The sequence below is a fragment of the Oncorhynchus tshawytscha genome, linkage group LG07 (assembly GCF_018296145.1).
Source record: "Oncorhynchus tshawytscha isolate Ot180627B linkage group LG07, Otsh_v2.0, whole genome shotgun sequence".
In the NCBI taxonomy this organism is placed as follows: domain Eukaryota; kingdom Metazoa; phylum Chordata; class Actinopteri; order Salmoniformes; family Salmonidae; genus Oncorhynchus; species Oncorhynchus tshawytscha.
In genome coordinates this window covers 44,554,143-44,580,170 of record NC_056435.1, presented here as the reverse complement: position 1 = coordinate 44,580,170, position 26,028 = coordinate 44,554,143, and the positions used below count along the sequence as shown (strand labels likewise).

General features: G+C 42.5%; 2 protein-coding genes and 1 long non-coding RNA gene across 4 annotated transcripts in view; all 3 read right to left on the bottom strand.

Annotated features, from left to right (window-relative positions):
* Window positions 1-642: 642 nt before the first annotated feature.
* On the bottom strand, window positions 643-2,266 carry LOC112254615. Its single transcript, XR_002954173.2, has 4 exons — window positions 2,180-2,266; window positions 2,051-2,077; window positions 1,300-1,322; window positions 643-981 (listed from the first exon to the last, which is right to left on the bottom strand). It is a non-coding gene; the product is annotated as an uncharacterized LOC112254615 (long non-coding RNA).
* Window positions 2,267-3,285: 1,019 nt separating this feature from the next.
* Window positions 3,286-13,976, bottom strand: LOC112254614 (proliferation-associated protein 2G4). Its single transcript, XM_024427331.2, has 12 exons — window positions 13,285-13,976; window positions 8,302-8,430; window positions 7,787-7,892; window positions 6,650-6,719; window positions 6,406-6,562; window positions 6,160-6,238; window positions 5,687-5,765; window positions 5,430-5,563; window positions 5,156-5,250; window positions 4,945-5,072; window positions 4,661-4,714; window positions 3,286-4,578 (listed from the first exon to the last, which is right to left on the bottom strand). Exons 1-12 carry the CDS (start codon window positions 13,367-13,369, stop codon window positions 4,513-4,515), a joined length of 1,182 nt encoding a protein of 393 aa, XP_024283099.1. The 5' UTR covers window positions 13,370-13,976; the 3' UTR covers window positions 3,286-4,512.
* A 397-nt stretch (window positions 13,977-14,373) lies between these two features.
* The window catches only part of LOC112254613 (receptor tyrosine-protein kinase erbB-3), a 47,298-nt gene continuing 35,643 nt past the window's right edge, over window positions 14,374-26,028 (bottom strand). Inside the window, exons 20-28 of one of the 2 annotated variants that reach the window (XM_024427329.2) lie at window positions 25,809-25,994; window positions 23,499-23,654; window positions 23,154-23,229; window positions 22,872-23,018; window positions 19,202-19,299; window positions 18,812-18,973; window positions 18,557-18,616; window positions 16,559-16,835; window positions 14,374-16,273 (exon numbers count right to left, since the gene is read on the bottom strand). In XM_024427329.2, coding sequence (XP_024283097.1) covers window positions 15,384-16,273; window positions 16,559-16,835; window positions 18,557-18,616; window positions 18,812-18,973; window positions 19,202-19,299; window positions 22,872-23,018; window positions 23,154-23,229; window positions 23,499-23,654; window positions 25,809-25,994 — 2,052 coding nt within the window. In that variant the 3' untranslated portion in view covers window positions 14,374-15,383. The remainder of the gene's footprint in view (window positions 16,274-16,558; window positions 16,836-18,556; window positions 18,617-18,811; window positions 18,974-19,201; window positions 19,300-22,871; window positions 23,019-23,153; window positions 23,230-23,498; window positions 23,655-25,808; window positions 25,995-26,028) is intronic. The other variant, XM_024427330.2, reaches the window with a different exon arrangement.

Sequence of the window (26,028 nt, the reverse complement as noted above, 5' to 3'; positions counted from 1 at the left end):
CGCTATCATCCAGAAGGCGAGGTCAGTACAGGTGCATCAAAGCTGGGACCGAGAGACTGAAAAACAGCCACTCACCATAACAAACAGCCATCACTAACATTGAGTGGCTGCTGCCAACACACTGACTCAACTCCAGCCACTTTAATAATGGGAATTGATGGGAAATTATGTAAAATATATCACTAGCCACTTTAAACAATGCTACCTAATATGTTTACATACCCTACATTATTAATCTCATGTATATACTGTACTCTATATCTACTGCGTCTTTGCAATACATGTATCACTAGCCACTTTGTTTACATAAAATTTGATTTGAAGCCCACTAGATAAGAGCGCCAAAACTGCCATTCCATTCATTTGATCTAAATCCTAAACTATTGTATTTGTCATAGTACTATTAAATGTTTGAAAACAGGAACCCACGTTTCACACTAAGCACGATCGTATTATACCCCCCCCCAAAGGCTACCCTTAAGTAGACTCAAGAACGTGAACCCATATCAATACCCAAAGGCATTTCACAAACTAAGTGTGCTGCAACATGGTTTCAAGAGTTGCCTCGTTCTCATAAGGATACTGTAGGGCTAACACATGTGGCTTGAAAGACACAACCAATAAATCAAACAGGGAGCAATGTAGTTAGTAAACCAAAGATTTATTATGGTCTTTACAACAAATCAGCTGTGCAGGGCAGATGGTATAAGGCCAGAATTAAAAACGACCAAAGATTTAATTCTCAGGTCTTCCTCGCCATTCTCTAGTAGTCAGCCAGCAGCCATTTGTAGAGTAGAAGACTGGGTAGCTGGGATCTGTCCTTTACGCCATTGCAACATTTGCTTCAGACCATGTTCAGCTCTTCACATCATGGACTGCAGTCTTCAGTCACCAGAGGGGGCTTGGAGAGGACAGCTGTAGGGTATGGATGGGCCAGTCTACTTAGACCTCTGCCTCATCTTTCGCCTTTTACGCTTCAGCCTACAGACAAGAGTGACAATGAGTGAACAGCACTACATTACATGCAAAACTACACAGCCATATCAGTTGAGATTGCAAAGTAACTGTAGGGACTTTAACAATGATTAAGTCTCCACCAGTACTCAATGACAAAAAGTATACACCCAGAATTGAACTAAATGAGCCTGAAATTGTGCTAAGCATGATTCTCATAGTAAAACGTCCAGCCAATCTTGCAGTGTATCAACTGCTCTGTATACACGGAGCACCATGCTTGGCTAATGACAACTAGTACAATTCCTATCCAACATATGAATTAAGGCAAAGAATGATTCTTACCTGCGCATACGCTTCTTCCTCCACTGTAATAAAAAGTAACACTTGTCAAGTGAAAATCCACATTCAAAACAAGCCAAGTATTTTGTTAACATGCTGAGCATGATTTGAGATTATTCAAAACATGCAGCGAAGTTAAACATGGCACTAGAAATCACTAACATGTTGCATTACTGCAGGCTACAAAAGACATCAAAAGCAACATTGCTAGTACCTTTCATGTGCCACTGGGCCGTTTTAACTTAATTTAACTACACAAAAGAAAAATAAACGCAACATGTAATGTGTTGGTCCCCACGTTTCATGAGCTGAAATGAGCCTAGAAATCTCAAACAAAAAGCTAATTCCTCTTATTTTGTGGACAAATGTTGACATTCGTTATTAGCATTTCCCCTTCGCCAAAATAATCCCTGGCAGCTGTGGCATAATCAAGCCTATTAAACATGTGGGCGGGCAAGTGCCCCTGTCCAGTCATGTGAATGCCATAGATTTGGGCCCAATTAATTTTCGATTGAGCGACCAACTCCTTAAGATTTGTTGAAATTGTTGCGTTAACATTTTTGTTAGTAACGATAGATATAGATATATAGCCATGGACGAGGCTAACCCTGCGATAAAGACCTACTAGTACACCAGTTAAGTTAAAAAATAAAGGAAGCTAGAAAAAGGTTCGTCTGGCGTTAGCCAGCCACTGACGAGTAGTGACAATGAGCCAAACAAAAACCCGCCAATAAGTTGATATTCATCAATTTACCTTTGCTCTCATCTTGTGGAGATGTGTCTGCAATAAAATATATAACAAAGTTGTTAGATGCAATGGATGCCAACCATTTATTCCAGATTAGTTTGGATTCGTTTCGGGATAGCGTACTATAAGACTTACCACTAAAGCGAGGACACCAACTTGAAAGAGGATGTGACGAAGAAAGGGGAGGGGATTTATAGTGCCAACGCAAAACAAACGTCATATTAAATTGCCCCTTGCTCAGCTTAGTGCTCACTGGGAGATGTAGGCAGAAAGGGTTGAACGTAAACTAATATTTTAGGTTGGAATTATGCACCTGTGCACAGGTAGGTTTAGTTGGTCTACAACCGTGTAAGTCTATGGATTCAGTTTGTAATAGCAAGATGGGGCAGACTTAAGCCATAAGACGAACAAAATGGCCACATAGACTATCTGCATGGACCCTTCTATTTTATTTTGTAGTTTTGCACTGACTCTATGCACACTTTACTTTATGTAAATAGAGCCAAATATGTTGATACATTTATTTTAGTTTATTTATTGATAAAAGTCACCTTGTCCAAAATATTTACATGGCTATCAAAACATCATGCCAGGGTAAGCCAACATGAAACAGCCCTTATTTTAATGGTTTCTAAAATCCTCTGAGATAATGTTAAGGTGGAAAAACGATTGGAACAACTTCCATTTGACGCTAGATTTTATGGGTATTGTGACACCTCCACTATGGGGCTCTATTGTAATCATGGTATTGTCACTGACCTACCTATATCTTACTTACTTTGTGTACTTACTTTGATTTCTCATGTTTTTTTTCTACTTGACATTTTAATGTACTTTTCATAGTAATACTGATATTGATTACTGCATTGTTGGGAAAAAGCAAGCAAAAAATTACATTTTACTGTACTTGTGCACAACTTTAAAAATGTGAAACTTTCCATCCATGTAACTTTCCTTTAAAATCTCATCAAGCAAATCAAACAAAGGTTTAAAAACTCTGTGAGCAAGTTATTTTTCACCACACTAAATATCTGCGGTCCTCCTTACAGATATATATAATCAGAAGAACTCTGATCATAGTGAAACTGAAGGTCCAGGGACCCGTAGATAGTGTAGGATTTTCATCTGTGCCCTATACAGTCCATGAGTTGTGCTCTGATGGTAAAATTGTGTTTCATGGATCAAAAGCATCAATAAAATAATAGTGGAAACTACTTTTTTTAAATAAAAAAACAAGGCACTGGTATTATAAAGTTTATTGAATGTTTTCTTAATTTTTCAAAAATAAAACAAAAACACAAGGGATCTGTATGTTGACTTACATGAACTGTGTGCATGTCTGAGCTGACCAAATTAGGCTACATGGGGAGGTTATTCTGATGGCTGGCTTAAAAAAATACTTGTATGCAATTACATAAAAAATGTGTGCATAGTTTCCACAGAAAAGTAAACTAACTATCTGTCTGTCACTAAAATCATTCTACTACAACTGTTGTCAATGTAGCTTTGCCAGATGATGATATATCTTATATCTTAGCAGAATAATGGGTTTGCATAAAATATGATTTCATGCAGTTCTGATTGAAGACACTGTCCACTAAAAAGTTTCATGTAAGATGGTTGATAAAAATGATGTATCGTTGAAAATAAAAACCTATTTCTAAAATTGATTGACTGAAAACAGCGCACTACTTCCTAAAAAAAAATCCCCTACCAGGAAAGAAGGGGCTGGCAGTAAACGTAGCAGGGTTCGTTCCCCATAACCTATTCAGGTGTTGGTGTGAGAATTCTGTTCTCTAAATTCTGTGCTCTAACAGTTCAATTCTGTCATGTTTGAATAACTAACACTTGAACCAAATAGGATTCTAGGGCAAAACATTTGAGGGGCTAAGACGGTCTCCTTCATGTACAATGAAAATACCAAGTCAGTTTATCAGGGTTTGGAATTATTACAAAGTGTGACTGGCACCCCAACATTATTTTACAACAAATATCATCCAGTTTAAATTAAAACTTGCTTTATTTACTTTTTTTTAAATTTAGAAAGTTTATAAAACTTCACCTATAGATGGCAACCATCCTGAAGTCAGGAAGTTGCATCACCTAACGATAAGGTGTAAAAACACTGCTACAAAAGATTATTTATCCATCATATTCCAAAAATGTGTTTCCCCAATCTAATATTCCAGTTAAGTATCAATGGCAAATATATTGTTTACAACAATGTGTTACACAGGTGTGACCCTCATTCAGAATCAAATGAATGATGTGGGACACAAAATTGTATTTTCAACAGATTTGAGATCTATCAGATTTATTCAATGGGCCATATGCTAGAAAAGGGCATGTGGGTCAAAAAGAGCTAACAGTTGGGGAAGATTTAGATGAACTTTTTAAGTTTCCATTCTTTTGGGGGGTGAGTGTGTGTGTGTATGCATGTGTCAGGGTGTTGGAAGACAGGTAGCCATCTACTCTGCTGCCTTTTTGCTCTCCTCAGTTGGCTGTCCAGTAGTGGTTTCCACAGTCTTGGAGGCCTAGGAGAGAGGAAGGAGGGCACAGATAAGAATGGAGAGAGCGAAGAGTGTTTCGACTTAATTAATTTTTCATATCAAATACCTTCTTTTTCTTCTTCTTCTGTGTTTTGCGACTAGCTGAGCTCTGCAGTAGAGTCTGGGGGAGAGAGATGGATTTTGTTGTCAATCATGAGACTTCTTCAATGGAAGCCACAACAGAGCTGGCAAGTGTGGAAATATAACGGTCAAAACCTCAGACGCCAACTCACAGTTATCTAGTTCAGGCTCTGAGATGCAAATCCCTGTTCATGGATAGTTATTCATGTAATATGAGCAGTGAAGAGCCTTTCAGGTTGCCTTGGGCTCTGGGCTGGGAGCCTTACTTACCCTAAGCTCTGCGTCCTGCACTTCGTGCTCTGACTTGTAGAGCTCTGGCTCAAAGGGTCCGCTGGTGATTCTATGGGGGCCGTTGGCCATCAGCAGCACTGTGAACTTAAACTGGGCCACAAACTCTCCTGAGAGACAGAGTGAGAGATGAGACAGGTAAATCAAAACAGAAGAGCACAGAGGATAGGAAAAGACAGATGCAGAGACTCACCCTCCTTCTCGTTGAGCACACTGAAAGGCTGAAGCAGTTCGTGTTTGGCACACTCGACCACACCCAGGCGGGCTTTAGCCTCATCCTCAAACGCCCTGAGAGGAGAGCAACAGGACAGATCCGTTAGCTGAGGAGGTTTCCAACAGACATTCAAAGCACCTGACTCAGCATCAGAGATGGTTGATGAAATTTTTTTAAATAAGAGTACGGTCTTGATATGGGGTTGGTTATAACATCTCTGACACTCCTAATGTGCTTCCATTTGGTATCCTACCTGAGAGTGAAGGGCATGGCGTCGAAGCGTCGCTCCACCTCACTGAAGAACATGCGGGAGGTCTTCATCTTCAGCCCGTACTGCTTACTGGGGTCCCTCTTGTAAATGGTGGTCCTCTGGCCTCCATCCCTGGCCTGGGTATAAGAGCATAGAAACATTTAGACAGGTAAGAAATGTAAAGGAAAAAGATTAGGCGCTTCTTAGGACAGTTCATTGGGGCAGTGAACAAAAATAATTAACATCTCCCTCTCTTTTACCTTCCCTTCACCAGTGCTGATCAGGACATCCACAGCGTAGACCTCGTGCACCTCAAACTCTGCCTTCTCATGGTCCTTCCTGCAGACGGGCATCAACAGTAGCCAATCAGAGAAACTCACGCAACTCAAAGCTTTCAGTTATCATTCAGTCTTAGTGTCCTCCTGTCTGTCTTTGTGGTATTGCACTTTGTCAAAGCACTATTCTCTGGGGTGACAGGAATTATTACAAAGTGTGACTGCGTGGCAGGTAGCCTAGTGGTTAGAGCGTTGGACTAGTAAAAAGTAACTGAAAGGTTGCAAGATCAAATCCCAGAGCTGACAAAGTAAAAATCTGTCGTTCTGCCCCTGAACAAAGCATTTAACCCACTGTTCCCCGGTAGGCCGTCATTGCAAATAAGAATTTGTTCTTAACTGACTTGCCTAGTTAAATAAAGGTAAATTAAAAGTGTTCAAGTGCTCAGACATTAATGTACCTTTGCTGGTCTGTGGGGTTCTGAATGATGGTTTTCTCTCCATCGATGATGTGCTGCTTCAGCTGATGAGATAACATACCTTAAACAGAAAGGCACCAAAAAACAACAACATTGCAACGTTTTTCTCCCTACATTTGACTGTTGTCACACAACAGTAAACTTCATACGTTAAAGGTCAGATAAAACTGTTGATTCACTATCTTAGACCCATGAACCAGAGTCAACTTAACTAGTGAAGGCACTCACCCTCAATGGCCGTGCATTTGAATGACTGAGCAATCTTGTTCCATGCCTCCGTCACCTTTGAGTTCTGGTTGCCAGGCTTGACAAGGCGTAGGGCTGCCTCCGCGCACATGTGAGCTGCATTGATCACATCAGCTTTCTTCCCTGTCACTGGAGCCTCCTACATACACAGGGCAGAGGTGGGAACTTTAAGCCTGTTGCGATGAGGGATCAAAAACCAAGTCATAAGGCCATACAAGGTACATACCTTAGTAGCTCCCACAACAAAACTATGAGCTACATTAGAGATGAAGCCGTCAACATGGACACCAAGATCACTGCAGAAATAAAGGGGGCAGAGATGGAAAGGAAAAGGGGAGATGAAAATGTGTTAAGTCATGAGGAAAATAGAAGTGCATCAGACATTCAGAATTATTTCTGCCAGGGGTGTGAATACTTATGTAAATGAGATATTTCTTTATTTAATTTTCAATACATTTGGAAACATTTCTATAAACATGTTATTATGGGGTATTCTGTGTAGATAGGTGAGAAAAAAATCAATTTAATCAATTTTGAATTCAGGCTGTAACAAACTGTGGAATAAGTCAAGGAGTATGAATACATTTTGAAGGCACTGTATGTAATTGTGTAAAAGGACTAGATGAGATTATTATTTCAATGTTGTGTTCCCAAAGATCATATGGGAAAGAAGTCAATAAAAAATACAAGGTCAAATACGAAAGAATCGAATGTGTGTGATTATATTACGGTGAGTATGCTCCATATGCTGAGGGTAAGTTTTGTTACTGGTTTGTTCATGTTCACCTACAACAATACTGCAGGTGGCTCAATGTATCTCAAAGACAGCAACACTAGCAATTTCATTGTCATGGTGGAAGGACACACCCAAGATTTTGTTTTAGTAATGAAAAAGTTTACTTTTCAGATTCTAAGAATGGCACAGCCATACAGTACCACAGCATAAGCTGGCATTTAACCATTAGTTGGGTCTTAAACACATTACACTCACAATATTCCTAACAGTGACATTATTATATATTGACACAAAACAGGAAAGGTAGGGTCCGAGATGAAGACAAAAGTGGGCAATTCAACAACTAAGATGAAGAGGCTTGTTTAACTACGCAATGGCCAAAGTGACAATTGAACACCAATGCCAGATGAACAAGACATGTAATCCAAACATTACTTAGAATTTGCCACATGACAGATAGACATACGGCACACATAGACATACAGAGAGACGAGACCTAACAGAAAATACAAGCCAACAGCCAAGCATCAGATGCATGAGAACACAGCACACAAGATGACAGACGAGAGGGGTACTGGAGACACACAGAGTGATGGGGGCCACGTTACTGCAGATGGAGGTTCCTACATTTTGACCAGGTCCCCATCTTTAAGTGTGTAGTCAGGGTCACTCTTCAGGGGAGAGAAGTGGCAAACACAGTTATTGACTGAGACGCTGGTAGGGAAGGCAATGCCTGGAAAAGGGAAGAGAGAACCACCAAATCTTTAATTTAAAATAATCTGTAGTGTTTGTGAGAGAGACCTGACTGATGTCAAATTACATCCCTATTCTTGCCCCATATCACTCTTCATAGTTCTGTCATCTCACTGGCATATTCAATGACCCATCCCACGTTCAGGCTCATTGTGAATGTGTGGCATGGACACATGCAGACTCCTGCCACAGGCTGAACTGATCAGGTGATGTTTCTAATTTGGAGACAGTATGAAAACACATTAACCACATCATGAGAACAACCACTGCTTTGAACCACCTGCCCTACATAAACAGCTATGGGAGACAGTTTTATCAGTACAGTAAATAGCCCCATTCCTCTTGCACTTCTCACCCATCCTTATCTCCCCTCTATCCCAGCCCCTCACCTTTCTTTAAATCCTTCTCCTTCCTGAAGACCTTGCCAGTCTCGACCATGATGTGAGCATCTCCCTTCTCACACAGGTTGACGACAGACACCCCTGACTTGGCCGCCTCAATCACCACACGCAGGGCCTCTGGATAACAGAAGAGAGGGCGGTCAGGGGAATAGGAGGTGGAGCGGTATCAGACAGATGAGGTCAAAAAGATTAGTGTAGAAGTGAGACCAAAGATGTCATTATTACATTCAATCACACCATATGTGTTCTCTATGAATAAGACTACCCATTATGGTTGTATTGTGTCATGATGAATCAGCAGCCATTTAACAAGTTTCATTGTCAGGTTACTTTTATTATTATTATTTTTTTTTTTACTTCACCTTTATTTAACCAGGTAGGCTAGTTGAGAACAAGTTCTCATTTACAACTGCGACCTGGCCAAGATAAAGCATAGCAGTGTGAACAGACAACAACAGAGTTACACATGGAGTAAACAATAAACAAGTCAATAACACAGTAGAGAAAACAAAAAAAAGTCTATATACATTGTGTGCAAAAGGCATGAGGAGGTAGGCGAATAATTACAATTTAGCAGATTAACACGAGTGATAAATGATCAGATGGTCATGTGCAGGTAGAAACTGGTGCGCAAAAGAGCAGAAAAGTAAATAAATAAAAACAGTATGGGGATGAGGTAGGTAAATTGGATGGGCTATTTACCGATGGACTATGTACAGCTGCAGCGATCGGTTAGCTGCTCAGATAGCAGATGTTTAAAGTTGGTGAGGGAGATAAAAGTCTCCAACTTCAACAATTTTTGAAATTTGTTCCAGCCACAGGCAGCAGAGAACTGGAAGGAAATGCAGCCAAATGAGGTGTTGGCTTTAGGGATGATCAGTGAGATACAACTGCTGGAGCGCGTGCTACGGGTGGGTGTTGCCATCGTGACCAGTGAACTGAGATAAGGCGGAGCTTTACCTAGCATGGACTTGTAGATGACCTGGAGCCAGTGGGTCTGGCGACGAGTATGTAGAGAGGGCCAGCCGACTAAAGCATACAGGTCGCAGTGGTGGGTGGTATAAGGTGCTTTAGTAACAAAGCGGATGGCACTGTTATAAACTGCATCCAGTTTGCTGAGTAGAGTATTGGAAGCCATTTTGTAGATGACATCGCCGAAGTCGAGGATCGGTAGGATAGTCAGTTTTACTAGGGTAAGTTTGGCGGCGTGAGTGAAGGAGGCTTTGTTGCGAAATAGAAAGCCGATTCTAGATTTAATTTTGGATTGAAGATGTTTGACATGAGTCTGGAAGGAGAGTTTACAGTCTAGCCAGACACCTAGGTACTTATAGATGTCCACAAATTCTAGGTCGGAACCATCCAGGGTGGTGATGCTAGTCGGGCATGCGGGTGCAGGCAGCGAATGGTTGAAAAGCATGCATTTAGATTTACTAGCGTTTAAGAGCAGTTATGAGTCATAACCTAGGGAGGCCAGTCTCTGAAGTCCATAGCTGGAAACCAGCCAAACATCCAGTGCCAAACATTCAGAAAGTATTCTTACCCCTTGACCTTTTCCACATTTTATTGTTAGAGCCTGACTTAAAAAATATATGAAAAATTGAGATTGTAGGCCAGCGACACACACACACACACACACACACACACACACACACACCATAAAGTCAAAGTGGAATTATGTTTTTAGAAATTTGTACAAATGAATTACAAATGAAAACCTAAAATGTCTTCAGTCAATAATTACTCAACCCCTTTGTTATGGGAAGCCTAAATAAGTTCAGAAGAAGAACGTGTTTAACAAGTCACATAAGGTGCACACGCATTGTGTGTAGTCTTAAACATGATTTTTGAATAACTACCTCATCTCTGTACTTCACACATACAGCACCTATTAATACAGTGCCTTGCGAAAGTATTCGGCCCCCTTGAACTTTGCGACCTTTTGCCACATTTCAGGCTTCAAACATAAAGATATAAAACTGTATTTTTTTGTGAAGAATCAACAACAAGTGGGACACAATCATGAAGTGGAACGACATTTATTGGATATTTCAAACTTTTTTAACAAATCAAAAACTGAAAAATTGGCTGTGCAAAATTATTCAGCCCCCTTAAGTTAATACTTTGTAGCGCCACCTTTTGCTGCGATTACAGCTGTAAGTCGCTTGGGGTATGTCTCTATCAGTTTTGCACATCGAGAGACTGAAATTTTTTCCCATTCCTCCTTGCAAAACAGCTCAAGCTCAGTGAGGTTGGATGGAGAGCATTTGTGAACAGCAGTTTTCAGTTCTTTCCACAGATTCTCCATTGGATTCAGGTCTGGACTTTGACTTGGCCATTCTAACACCTGGATATGTTTATTTTTGAACCATTCCATTGTAGATTTATGTTTTGGATCATTGTCTTGTTGGAATACAAATCTCCATCCCAGTCTCAGGTCTTTTGCAGACTCCATCAGGTTTTCTTCCAGAATGGTCCTGTATTTGGCTCCATCCATCTTCCCATCAATTTTAACCATCTTCCCTGTCCCTGCTGAAGAAAAGCAGGCCCAAACCATGATGCTGCCACCACCATGTTTGACAGTGGGGATGATGTGTTCAGGGTGATGAGCTGTGTTGCTTTTACGCCAAACATAACGTTTTGCATTGTTGCCAAAAAGTTCAATTTTGGTTTCATCTGACCAGAGCACCTTCTTCCACATGTTTGGTGTGTCTCCCAGGTGGCTTGTGGCAAACTTTAAATGACACTTTTTATGGATATCTTTAAGAAATGGCTTTCTTCTTGCCACTCTTCCATAAAGGCCAGATTTGTGCAATATACAACTGATTGTTGTCCTATGGACAGAGTCTCCCACCTCAGCTGTAGATCTCTGCAGTTCATCCAGAGTGATCATGGGCCTCTTGGCTGCATCTCTGATCAGTCTTCTCCTTGTATGAGCTGAAAGTTTAGCGGAACGGCCAGGTCTTGGTAGATTTGCAGTGGTCTGATACTCCTTCCATTTCAATATTATCGCTTGCACAGTGCTCCTTGGGATGTTTAAAGCTTGGGAAATCTTTTTGTATCCAAATCCAGCTTTAAACTTCTTCACAACAGTATCTCGGACTTGCCTGGTGTGTTTCCTTGTTCTTCATGATGCTCTCTGCGCTTTTAACAGACCTCTGAGACTATCACAGTGCAGGTGCATTTATACGGAGACTTGATTACACACAGGTGGATTGTATTTATCATCATTAGTCATTTAGGTCAACATTGGATCATTCAGAGATCCTCACTGAACTTCTGGAGAGAGTTTGCTGCACTGAAAGTAAAGGGGCTGAATAATTTTGCACGCCCAATTTTCCAGGTTTTGATTTGTTAAAAAAGTTTGAAATATCCAATAAATGTCGTTCCACTTCATGATTGTGTCCCACTTGTTGTTGATTCTTCACAAAAAAATACAGTTTTATATCTTTATGTTTGAAGCCTGAAATGTGGCAAAAGGTCGCAAAGTTCAAGGGGGCCGAATACTTTCGCAAGGCACTGTATATATATATTTTAATTAAATGTTTATATGTAACCTTTAACTAGGCAAGTCCGTTAAGAACAAATTCTTATTTACAATGACGGCCTACACCGTCATAGGTTAGTATTGTGGAATAACTACAATGTTGTTGATCCATCCTCAGTTGTTTTCTCCGATCACACTGTAACGGTTTTAAAAATCACCAATGGCCTCATGGTGAAATCCCTGAGTGGTTTCCTTCCTCTCCGGCAATGGAGTTAGGAAGGACTCCCTGTATCTTTACAGTGACTGGGTGTATTGATACACCATCCGATGCGTAATTAATAACTTCACCATGCTCAATGCAGTGTCCCTGTTTTTTTTGTGATTGAATGTGTGCTTGATATTCACTACTCAAATTTTTCTTTAACACAGTCAGTCCATGCAACATATGACTTGTTTAGCAAATATTTACTCCTGAAATATTCAATACTTAGGCTTACCATAACAAAGGGGTAGAATAATTATTGACTCAAAACATTTGTTTTTATTACGTTTGTAAAAGTCTCTAAAAACAAAATTCCACTGACATTGTGGGGTATTGTGTGTAGATCAGTGGGACATGTCAATTTAATAGTTTTGAAATTCAGGCTGGAACACCAAAATGTGGGGGAAAAAAAAATCAACGGGTGTGAATACTTTCTGAAGGCACTGTAGCCAACAGTATATCCGTTAGACCTAAATTTCACTTCACTCGAAACAAGTAGCTAACGTTAAATAGTTAGCCAGCTGTGTGGGTAGGTAGCTATCAAACTCTGTTGTTCCAATTAATCTGTTAGTCAGGCACCATCATATAGCTACAATTTGGGTGGTTGACATGGAAACATAAATGCTGTTATCCCCAAACTGGACTAGCTAGCTAGCTATGACTTCTAGAGTAGCTAGTCAACTAGCTACATCTAGATAACTAACAAATAAGGTGGTTGGTTAGCTAGCTTGCTTGCTAAACTCGACAGCTAGCTGTCTGTCTGATGTGACTGTTAAATCATCTACAGCCTACGTTGTTGACAAAAACACCGCGTTAACATTGTTCACGTGAAGTCAGCTTGCTAGCACCAAGTTACTAGACAACTAGGACTGGGCCCCATTTCCATTCCACACGTTTCTAAATCTGCGACTAGCATGTCAAAGCACATGGCTGTTGGACTGTGCCTTCTTAGTCATTGATTGGGCTTGTTCAACAGTACATGCGACTGCCAACTGGCTGATCTCCAACATCACCTTGAATCATAAATAACGATTCATTATTATTTGTAGATCCGTCAGTCACAATTCACCCATGATACATTCACTGTTTTGACGCTCTCGAACAAGGCCATTGGTATGTGCCTACCTGTTATGGTGACTACACTGTCACTACGGGCTGTGTGTACGAAACGAATGGCATGCAGAGTAGGTCACCTCATTTCAAGTCATTCCGATCGGACACTTACGGTTGGCGATGTCACCTCCCATTTTGTACTTGGTGACAACCAAGTCCTCCGCGATGGTCTGTTCTTGTTCTTCGTTGTCAGACATCTTGACAACGTCTCTTTACAACACTTTTCCCGATATGTCAAGCTCCAAGACCAACACACATCCAAAGCTCCACTCCGCTGCTAAAGCCCAGCACCCTCATTCCAGATTCTCCTCCCACCTCCTTCCTACGTAAGAACAAAAAACGTCCCAACAACCATGCCGCCAAAATGAGAAGTGAAGCTTCATGGTTTAGATTGTAGTTTTTCAATCCCCTTCAAGTTACTATACCTATACACGTAGCACCACAGAATAAACTACATTTCACACATTCATCTAAATCCACAACATGGGTTGCGTCACAGGTCATCTTTTTTTGTATTGGCACTGTGACAGAGCACCACATTTGCTGCAAGTATAACATGCCAAGAAAGGTTCTAATCACTACTGACTCAAGTAGTAAATATTGTGCAAAATGTGGGTGACACATCATCATCCTAATCATCACATTCTCCGGTGACTCTGCAGCAGTCTACAGACGGAAAATGATTCAGTGGTTATCATCAATCCAGACAACAGTGATCACTCAGACTCACTGAGCACGATATACGGAGAGAAACCCCATCCCAACAGGGGGCCTTACTGCCTTTGTCAAGACAAGTTGTTACTTTATAATGTGATAAAATACAAATACCACATGATCATCTGCTTTGAATTAAGTTTGTGTTAATCATGGAAATGGGAATTTCAGCACTGTGCCATTTCTTTTGATGTCCAAGGGGAGAGGAACATTTATGAGTGTCTTACAAGTAAGCTAAACATTTGAAAACATTCTGATTTATTCGATATTCGAATATGGTAAAAACTGATTTGGTTTCTGAAAAGATAAATGAATGAAGAAGCACTGAACTGGAGAGCTAGGACAAAATTACAGTAGGTGCACGCACACTTCCCAGCTGAGGAAACGGTCAGCCTGAGGCATGGATTTCAGTACCAGAGTGCATGCTGCGCTTTTAAGCATGGATGTTGTTTCTGGTGTTGAGCTCTAGTAATCTGCTCAAACCAACTGACATGGAACGTGCCCCTTTATTTCTCACTTACCCCAATAAATGGGACTGTCAGAAGAAACAGCAAGACCAGCACAATAGAAATGAATTAAAGATCTAGTATCAACAAACTGAATGAGAATTATGTCCCCCTGATAAATAACAATCATGTACATTCTTCAAAAAAGAATATTGTTTTAAAAAAGCTAAAAAAATATCACTAAAAGGTAACATTAACATATTACAAACATGAAAATACAAGTGAAAAAGGAGATTGTACAAATACATTTTTTGTTCTTATAAGTAAACACAAAGCTTGTAATCTGGCCATTTCATTTAGTGCCTCCCTCACTCACAGTGCATTCCACTTGTAATACAGAAAGAAAACATCCCAAAGCTTATGTTATTATGGATAAAAACATGATCAATGTAAACCTGTAACAGACACATTAAAGATACAAACATAGAGATTCTGGGTTCGAGTCCAGACTCTGTCGCAGCTGGCCTTTACCGGGAGACCCATGGGGCGGCACACAAATTGGCCCAGCGTCATCCGGGTTAGGGGAGGGTTTGGTCGGCAGGGATGTCCTTGTCCCATCACGCACTAGCAACTCCGGTGGAGGGCCAGGTGCAGTGCAGTGCATGTTGACACGGTCGAAAGGTGCACAGTGTTTCCTCCGACACATTGGTGAGGCTGGCTTCCTGGTTAAGTGGGCATTGTGTCAAGAAGCAGTGCGACTTGGTTGGATTGTGTTTCGGTGGACGCACGGCTCTCGACCTTCGCCTCTCCCGAGTCCGTACGGGAGTTGCAGCGATGAGACAAGACTGTAACTACCAATTGGATACCATGAAATTGGGGAGAATACGTGGTAAAAAAAACATAAAATAAAATATAGTTATAAACATGCCACACATATTTTTAATATTAGATGGCTTTCTTCCCTCCCCTGATCCTTCATTGATTTCAATTGGCATGGAAGAGCTACAGAGGCGTCTATCCTCTTCAGCGCCAGTGAGGGAGGTCCACTTCCCTACGTGTTCACAGCGTTAAGCTTCAGGAACAACCTGCTCTGCCAGTAGTCTGGATTGTCAAAGGAGCAATCTCCGCCACTAGGCTCCCCTACCCCTGCACGCACTTTTACAAATGCCCCCATCCCTGTGTGCTGACCCCCCATGCCTCCCACTGCGCCTTCACCTTCTCTCTGCACATTCTCGTACTCCACTGGGTCCCCAGCTCCAGGGGCGGCCAGGGAATCCATGTCCTCGTACTCATCCACCTCTCCCTCTCCTCCTCCTTGCATCCTCAGACCCTCCCTGCCTCGGAGATCCTGCCGCAGCTTGGGCTGCCTGTTAGTGTATTGATAGTCGTCCTCTGCTACGTATTCTACTACGTATTTGTTGTCCTCCTCTTCCTTCACCTCTCTCTCGCCTTTCATCCGCTGTTTAGGCGTAGCTCCAGGGTGAGGCACATCTCGTGTTGGGGGATCGTTTGGTCTTTCACTGGCTTCTGGTCCAACACTTCGAATGTCCATGTACTTGTATTCCATATCACCGGAGCCCTGTTGCTCTGTGTTGTCTGAATCAGAGTTGAGAGCTGGGAATTCATAGTCCTGGTGTTCTTCATTCTTGGTTTGGCCTCCCCTGTTCTCCCCAGCTGATGTCCTGTACCCCATGCACTTTGAGTACTCTGTGTCCGGCACAGAAGAGCATTGCCTCTTGTTCATCTTCAGCCGATGTGGGCCATCTTTGGAATGTCCAGGTTGCTGCCTGGGGGAGAGATACATAATGGACGCCTGTTTGTTCATGTACTCATATTCCTCACAGGCACTGTCATGGTCCTCCGAGGTTCCTGATGGGTATGAGGAGACCTTGGACGTCTTCCAGTGAGGAAGGTTGATCTGGGAGCTAAACAGTACGGTCTCTGTGGAGAAGGGTGACAAGAGAAAAAGGAGTGAGTAAGGTGATCCAGAGATCTGAAATGATCTGAGTACTCTTGCAATTAATACTGACATTCATATACTCAGAGTTATAACAATGCCATGCAACCATCCCCAAACATGTCATGCAAAACCATATACACTTTTTATATGGCTTAATGAACATTCATAAATGCAATATGTTCAACAGACAGAAACTCAAAGATAGATGTTTCTATATGCATATTGTGTGGTATGTTGGTTTGCGTCATCTATCTCTGGTATATCACCTCTCTCTGGGCTGTCACCCAGTCCGGGGAGCATGTATCCGCTCTGGTCCTTCTCCCACTCTGTGTCAGGGGAGGGGGTCTCAGACGGCCCCCCTGACATGCTGTCCCTCTGGGACATATAGGCACTGTCCTCCCGATGCCGCTTTCTCCTCATGCTGCCAGCCAATAAAAAGTATTCACTCATCTCCAGCTCCACCACAGTGCCCCGCCCTTCAGAACTCTCTGACATGGTGCGGGCGGAATTGAGGCGAGAGCGGGACGCTGACGGCCACACCATCTATACAGGGGAAAAGGGGATATAATGCATAATGAGTGATCAATCCAATAGGATTGATATAGGGTGGAAGACGTGTTAGCATGTTCACGTTTTCATGTACACTCCTGTTCAAAAGTTTGGGGTCAATTAGAAATGTTCTTGTTTTTGGAAAGAAAAGCCATTTTTTTTGTCCATGAACCTTTTTGGGATAGAGGGCAGCATTTTCGGAACTTTTCGAGTTTTTGTCTGGATGAAGTGCCTGCGCCTCATGAAGATGGATTACTGGTCTGAACCCGCTAACAACAAGTGGCTATTTGGACATAAATGATGGAAGAAATCAGTCATTTATTGTCGAACTGGGATTCCTGGGAGTGCCTTCTGATGAAGATCATCAAAGGTAAGTGAATACTTATGGTGTTGTTTCTAACTTTGTTGATTCCAAAATGGCGGATATTCCTCTGGCTGTTATGGGTTCTGAGCGCCGTTCTCTGATTATGCTTTTTCCGTAAAGTTTTTTTGAAATCTGACACAGTGGTTGCATTAAGGAGATGTCTATCTTTAATTCTGTGAATAACACTAGTATCTTTTATCAATGTTTATTATGAGTATTTCTGAAAAATCACCAGATGTTTTGGAATCAAAGCATTACTGCACGTAAGGCACCAATGTAAACTGAGATTTTTGGATATAAATATGCACATTATCGAACAAAACATACATGTATTTTGTAACATGATGTCCTATGAGTGTCATCTGATGAAGATCATCAAAGGAAAGTGATTCATTTTATCTATATTTCGGCTTTTTGTGACTCCGTTGGCAGAACCCCTGCCCTAGAAAGGTTAACTAGTAAATAAATAATAACACCAGAGTAGGCAGAGTTGCAAAGAAAAAGCCATGTCTCAGACTGGCCAATAAAAAAAAAGATTAAGATGGGCGAAAGAACACAAACACTGGACAGAGGAACTCTGCCTAGAAGGCCAGCATCCCGGAGTCGCCTCTTCACTGTTGACATTGAGACTGGTGTTTTGCGGGTACTATTTAATGAAGCTGCCAGTTAAGGACTTGTGAGGTGTCTGTTTCTCAAACTAGACACTCTAATGTACTCTTGCTCAGTTGTGCACCAGGGCCTCCCACTCCTCTTTCTGTTCTGGTTAGAGCCAGTTGCGCTGTTCTGTGAAGGAAGCAGTACACAGCGTTGTACGGGATCTTCAGTTTCTTGGCAATTTCTCACATGGAATAGCCGTCATTTCAGAACAAGAATAGACTGATGAGTTTCAGAAGAAAGTTCTTTGTTTCTGGCCATTTTGAGCCTACAATCGAACCCACAAATGATAATGCTCCAGAAAATCAACTAGCCTAAAGACGGACATTTTTATTGTTTCTTTAATCAGAACAACAGTTTTCAGCTGTGCTAACATAATTGCAAAGAGTTTTCTAATGAACAATTAGCCTTTTAAAATTATAAACTTGGATTAGCTAACACAACGTGCCATTGGAACACAGGAGTGATGGTTGCTGATAATGGGCCTCTGTACACCTATGTAGATATCCATAAAAAAATCTGCCGTTTCCAGCTACAATAGTCATTTACAACATTAACAATGTCTACACTGTATTTCTGATCAATTTGATGTTATTTTAATGTCCAAAAACAAGGACATTTCTAAGTGATCCCAAACTTATGAACGGTAGTGTATCTTTGTACGCAAAATGGTCATGGTTCATCTCCAGTGACTGACCTGAGGGTTATCCAGTCCTGGGGTCATAGGCAGGTATCCAGCCTGACTGCTGTGAACACCCTAAGGGGAATACAGAAATGGGACAGCACAGGATGGGGATTAGAGGAAAACAGGGTACCCAAAAGGTGGTTCGATCTACCCATGTTACATAGATACGGGCCAGGGGTTTTCCTAGATAGGTCACATGATCCGGAAAAACTTGTGGCTCCATGTATAGTGTATGAATATGGAGAGATGCCTCATATGAGCCCTCACCCTGTGACTGTCCATTCCTGAAAGTCTCGAGAGACTCCTGGCCTGTGACCGGTAGAGAGGGGGCGTGCCGTCCTCATCCTGGTCCTCCTGCCCCGCCTCCATGTCATCCAGCTTTGTGCTTCGTTGGTGAGATACATCTGATGGAGAGTCTGACGGGCTTCCCTGGTGTAATGCAACTTCAGTCATCATAATCAACTTCTCCAACAACATCATTATTATACTCATGAGCTGACATTTGGTTTGGATGAACAAGAGTTTGACTGTCAAGTAAACGGCACAGTCTTTGGAATGTAATGACTGGCATTTGGGAGTTGAAAAGCACATTCTTAGCATATAGATTTGTAGGGCTACTAGTAACTGATTTCTCCCAAATATGGCATTCTGTCTTACCTTGATCACAAGGTACCTTGGCGGGTCCCTGGCCATTCTGGTAAACTCATTGGCCAGTTCCTTGAAGGTGGGACGGACATTCTCGTCAATCATCCAGCCTGTAAATTATAATAATGCCACGTGAGTCCCATTGAAAATAAAGTGCCAGTTGTTTGTGCATTCTTTATCAACTATACTTTCAGATCAAAACTAATTATTTCAATGTAATACATCCAGTGTACTCTTGGGACATGTGGGTGAGGACATGTGCAGCACAGTTCTGGACATATTGTAGCCTGTTTAGGTTCTTGGCAGATGCGCCAACAAAAAGGGTGTTAGAATAGTCCAGACGGGATGAAATAAAGGCGGGTAGGAGTTGCTCAGCTGCAGGTTGTGATCGCATAAGTCTTAACCTGGCAATGTTCCGTAAATGGACATATTAAACTTTGGTCATACTCTTGATGTGGGCATCAAACGAGAGCTGACTGTCAAATATCACACCCAGGTTGTCAACCTGACTGGAGGGGAGGACCTTGACACCATCAATATTGAGGCTGTAGCTGCTGATGTTGTTGATGATAGTGCGAGTGCCGATCAGGACGACCTCTGTCTTTTTGCAGTTTAACTGCAGGTGACCAGCTGACCAGGAGTGCAGGGGGCATTGGAAGTAGGGTTGCTGAATTTAAAAAATATATTAATCAAAAAAACATATATTTTAGTGTACCCTGCGTGCATAACCCATGTGGAATTCCAGGTCTCTGGCAGTGTTTCGAACTGCCGATCTGCGGTCATGAACACCGAGTTAATCTCAGCCTATGCTGCCCTTCAGTCCCTTGACTTTTTGGCCCTGACGGAGACCTTGATCACCCCAGGGAACACTGCTACTCCAGCTGCTCTTTATTTTTCTCTCATAGTCCGAGAGCATCTGGTCATCACGGTGGTGTCACGGGTCTACTAATTTCTCCTAAGTGGAGATTTTCCATCTCCTCATTTGAATTCCATAATGTCACTGTCACTTGTTCACTCAAGCTTAACATTATTGTAATCCATTGCCCACCAGGTGCCCTTGGAAAGTTCCTCAATGAGCTTGACACGTTGATAAGCTCATTTCCGGACGATGGCTCGCCGCTCTTCGTACTTGGCGACTTCAACCTCCCAACGTCTGCCTTTGATTAATTTCTTTCCAACTCTGTTTTCATCTCTCTTTCCTCCAACCTTAACCACAGCCCCTACCCAGATGGTCATGCGCCATCGCAATATTCACTCTCTCTCTAACTACACTCTCCTCTGCTATCCTATAATCTCTCCATTCTGCTAAATCCTTCTCCCTCCTGTCTCCTGATTGTGCCTCTTCATCCCTACTCTCCTCCCTTTCCGCATCCTATGACTCACGCTGTCCCATTTCCTCCCGGCTGGCTCTGCCTTCACCTCCTCTTCCGTGGCTGAGTGACTCATTGCGAGCTTACAGGACAGGGCTGTGGGCAGCTGAGCGAAAATGGAGGAAACTAAACTAATCCTTTCAATCCCTCCTCTCTACCTTCTCTTCCTCTGTATTTGCTGCTAAAGCCACTTTCTGCCACTCTACATTTCAAGATTCTGCGTCTAACCCTAGGAAAGTCTTATCAACCTTCTTCTTCCTGCTTAATCCACTACCCCCCCCCCCCACTAACTCTCTGCAGACGACTTTGTCAACCACTTTGAGAAAAAGGTTGACGACATCAACTAATCATTCACTCAGCCTATTGAGTCCACTGATCTCACTCACACAGAACTACCCTACAAGGTGATGTGGAGAGGATCTGTGTCTGCACCACGTAGTCTCCCTAAAGGTGTCCCCCAGAGCTCGGTTATAGGCCCTCTCCTCTTCTCTCTATACACCAAGTCACTCGGCTCCGTCATATCCTCACATGGTGTCTCCTATCCTTGCTATGAAGATGACACTTAACTTACTTTCTCCTTCCCCCCTTCTGACACCCAGTTGGTGACACGCATCTTTGCGTGCCTGGCAGATATCTCAACTTGGATGTCGGCCCACACAGGCTCAATCTCAACAAGATGGAACTGCTCATCCTCCCGAGGAAGGTCTCCCCGCTCAAAGACCTCTCCATCAAGGTTGACAACTCCACAGTGTCGCCATCACAGTGCAAAGAACCTTGGCGTGACCCTGGACAACCCCCTGTCATTCTCTGCAAACATCCATGCATTGACCTGCTCCTGCAGGTTCATGCTCTACAACATCCATAGAGTACGACCCTACCTCACACAGGAAGCGCCGCAGGTCCTAATCCAGGCACTTGTCCTCTCCTGTCTAGACTACTGAAACTCACTGTTGTCTGGGCTCCCTGCTTGTGCCATCAAACCCCTGCTGAACACTGCAGCCTGCCTGGTTTTCAACCTTCCCAAGTTCTCTCATATCACCCCACTCCTACACACACTCCACTGGCTTGCAGTTGAAGCTCACATCCACTACAAGACCATGGCTCTTGCCTACGGAATAGCAAGAGGAACTGCCCCTTCCTATCTTTAGGCTATGCTCAAACCCTACACCCCAACCTGAGCACTCCATTATGCCACCTCAGGTCTCTTGGGAAGCTCCGGCTCCAAGCTCCTCTCTGTCCTGGCACCCCAATGGTGGAACCAGCTTCCCCCTGAAGCTAGGACAAGAGTCCCTGCCCATCTTCCAAAAACATCTGAAACCCTACCTCTTTAAACAGTATCTTAAATAATCGTCCTCCTCACCTCAACCCCCAAAAACAAAAATTACATAAAAAATGAAATAAACTTAACCAGCACTAGCACTTGAGGCACCCCCCTATCGGACTACAATTGTGTGTGACCTACTAGGACCAATGGCTACAAACTTGTAGCGATCAGTGAGATAGGACCTGAACAAGTTCAGGACAGTGTCTGACAGGCCATGGGGCTTCCCCATGCAGTTTAGCAGGATGGTGTGGCTGACCGTGCTGAGTGCTGCACCGAGGTCCAGCAGTATGAGGATGCTGGCAGCCCCAGAGTCAGCATTCATGAGGAGGTCATTAGTGACCATTATCATGGCAGTCTCAGTGTTGTGTCTAGCTCTGAAACCCAACTGGAAGGGCTCAAGTAGGTTGTGAGTGGCCAGATGGTTTTGGAGTGGGCCAGAAACAGCTTACTCAGTGAGGGCAGGTTGGAAATAGGTCTGTAGTTCTGTAGGTTGTCAGGGTCAGATCCAAGCTTTTTAAGTACTGTTGTGACTGTGGCCAGTTTGAGCTGAGGGACACATCCAGTGATAATAAACTTGTTGATAATTTGAGTGAAGAAAGGCTCCAGAGCAGGTAAGCAGGTCGTCACAAGGGAGGTGGTAATAGGGTCAAGTGAGCAAGTGGTAGGCTTCATTGTCCTAACCAGCTTGACTACATCAGCTGTAGTGACTGTGGTGAAGGTGGAGAATCTTGACTCAGTAGCTCAACTACTGGGGCTGGAGAGGGCAGGATGGTGTTATTCATGTTTTAAATTTAGCTTTGGAAGAAGCACAGGTATTGATTGCACCTTTCTGGGGAGGCTGAGGTAGAAAAATTGTTCACAGGTTGGAGGAGCTTGCTCACAGTAGATAACAGCACCTGGGAGTTACCACTGTTTCTTCAGCAGAGTGGCTAGAGGGATAACTAGGTATATTGGTATTGAGGGTGAAGGAGAGAGGGTGGTCACTCACACTTGACCATAACCATGTAGACATCTATGGTGCAGATGGGTGGCTGGGAAAGACGCTCGCCCTTCTCCAGAAGGTCTGGCACTTCTTGTGGACGCATCGCCGAGTAGGGCTCCGCCCCATATGACATCATCTCCCACACTGTCACTCCTGCAAGACAGAGAAATATAATAGACACTGTAAAATTATGGTAATTCAACATACACACAAGTACTTTGAACTTACTTACCGTTGATATAAAAGTCTATAAAAGCACATGAAACCCACACACAAACAGTGACTCACCATAGCTCCAGACATCACTTTGATGTGTGTATCTGCAGAACAAGATGCTCTCCAGAGCCATCCATTTAATGGCCGTCTGTGGGGAGAGAGACAAGACAGGGAACTATGTCACCATGAATTACATCGAGTTCAAAGCCTGTGGCCATTGGAAAAAAACATATATTAGTTAGTGTTCATGGCAGCAATACAAAACACATATAGAAACAGGGCATTTATCTAGTCAACATCTCACTTAAGACATGACAGCAGATGCTTCGAGACAATTTTGAGCAAAAGATAAATAATAGGCTGAGACATTATCCATGTCTAGTTTTTCCATGTGACCTAACAAGGACATCAACACACTTTCACCTCATTGTAGAAGTACTTTTTGTCATCGGGGTAGAGCAGGTCTGTGATGCCGTAGTCAGAGATCTGGACCATGTAGTCACTCTTCAGGAGCACGTTACGGGCTGCCAGGTTTCTGTGGACCATCATGTGTTCCTGCAGATAGTACATACCCTGACAGGGGAGAGCACACACACCTCGGTCACATAGACCTTTATCACATACACTTCTGTCATATTACAATGCCTTCAGAAAGTATTCACACACTTGACATTTTACAAATGTTGTTAAGTTACAAAGTGGGATTAAAATGTATTTAATTGTCCTTTCTTTTGACAACGTTCGACACACAATCCTCTGTAATGTCAAAGTGGAAGAAAAATTCAATGATTAGAATTACCTATGGCAGCGGTTACAGCTGTGAGTGTTTCTGGATAAGACCAAGAGCTTTCAATACCTGGATTGTACAATATTTGCAATAAGTAAATTCTTCAAGCTCTGTCAAGTTGGTAGTTGATCATTGCTAGACAGACATTTTCAAGTCTTGCCATAGGTTTTCAATCCGATTTAAATAACTGTAACTAGGCCACTCAGGAACATTCAATGTTGTCTTGGTAAGCAGTATATATTTGACCTTGTGTTTCAGGTTATTGTCCTGCTGAAATGTGAATTTGTCACCCAATGTCTGCTGTAAAGCAGACTGAACCAGGATTTACTCTAGTATTTTTCCTGTACTTAGCTCTATTCTGTTTCATTTTATCCTAAATAACTCCTTAGTCCTCCCTAGTCCTAGTCCCTAGTTTATCAAAAAAATAAATACAGCAATCACGTAATACTAACAAACATTATTCCTCTGAAAAATACCCATAACATGATGCAGCCACCACCATGCTTGAAAATATGAAGAGTGGTACTCAGTGATTACGTGTTGGATTTTCCCGAAACATAACGCTTTGTATTCAGGACAAAAAGTTAATTTCTGTGCCCCATTTTTTGCAGGATTACTTTACTGCCTTATTGCAAACAGGATGTGTCACGCCCTGGTCAAAGTATTTTGTGTTTATCTTTATGTATTTGGTCAGGCCAGGGTGTGGCATGGGGTTTTTGTAATTGTGGTGTGTTTGTCTTGGGGTTTTGGTGGTGGTATTGGGATTGTAGCTTAGTGGGTTGTCTAGCAAGGTCTATGGCTGTCTGGAGTGGTTCTCAATCAGAGGCAGGTGCTTATCGTTGTCTCTGATTGGGAACCATATTTAGGCAGCCATATTCTTTGAGTTTGTCATGGGTGATTGTCCTTAGTGTCCTATGTGTACTCTTTGTTAGTTTGCACCAGATAGGCTGTTTCGGTTTCGTTTATTGTTTTTTGTAAGTTCGTGTTTCTTTGTTATATTAAACATGGATCGCAATCGACACGCTGCAGTTTGGTCCGACTCTCCTTCATCACCACTATATGAAAACCGTTACAGGATGCATGTTTTGGAATATTTGTTATTCTATACAAGCTTCCTTCTTTTCACTCTGTCATTTAGGTTAGTATTGTGGAGTAACTACAATGTTATTGATCCTTCCTTAGCTACTGGCGTGACTGGTAGTCCCAAAGGGCGGCGCACAATTGGCCCAGCGTCGTCCGGTATAGGCCGTCATTGTAAATAAGAATTTGTTCTTAACTGACTTGCCTAGTTAATAAATAAAGGTTCAATTTTAAAAAATGTAAAAATATTATCACAGCCATTTAACTCTAACTGTTTTAAAATCACCATTGGCCTCATAGTGAAATCCCAGAGCCGTTTCCTTCCTCTCCTGCAACTGAGGTATGAAGGACGCCTGAATTTTTTGTAGTGACTGGGTTTTTGTAGTGACTGGGTGTACACCATCTAAAGCGTTATTATTATTATTTTTAAATTGTTGCCCTCCTTTGCGAGGCATTGGAAAACCTCCATGTTCTTTGTGGTTGAATCTGTGCTTGAAATGTACTTCGACTGAGGGAACTTAGAGATAATTGTATGTGTGGCGTACAGAGATGAGGTAGTCATTAAAAAATCATGTTAACCACTATTATTGCACACAGTGTGAGTCCATGCAACCTATTATGTGACTTCTTAAGCACATTTTTACTCCTGTATGTTTTTATGCTTGCCATAACAAAGAGGTTGAATACTTATTTACCCAAGACATATCAGCTTTTCACTATTAATTCATTTGTAAAAAAATTCAGGCTGTAACACAACAAAATATGGAAAAAGTTAAAGTGGTGTGAATACTTTCTGATGGCGCTGTACATAATCACTCACCCGCTCACCCAACCAACCAACCACACACACGGTATCTCACCTTGGCAATCTGCACACACCAGTTGAGCAGCCTCTGTGGGTCCAGGCTGTCCCTGTGGTGCCTGATGTGCTCCAGTAAGGACCCCTGATTGCTTAGCTGGGTGACCAGCTGGAGACTAGCACCTGGACAGACACCTAAGAGCCTGACGATGTACTGGTGGTCCAAGCTACCCATCACCATCATGTGCTGCAGGGGTTCAGAAAAAAATCTAACAGCATTA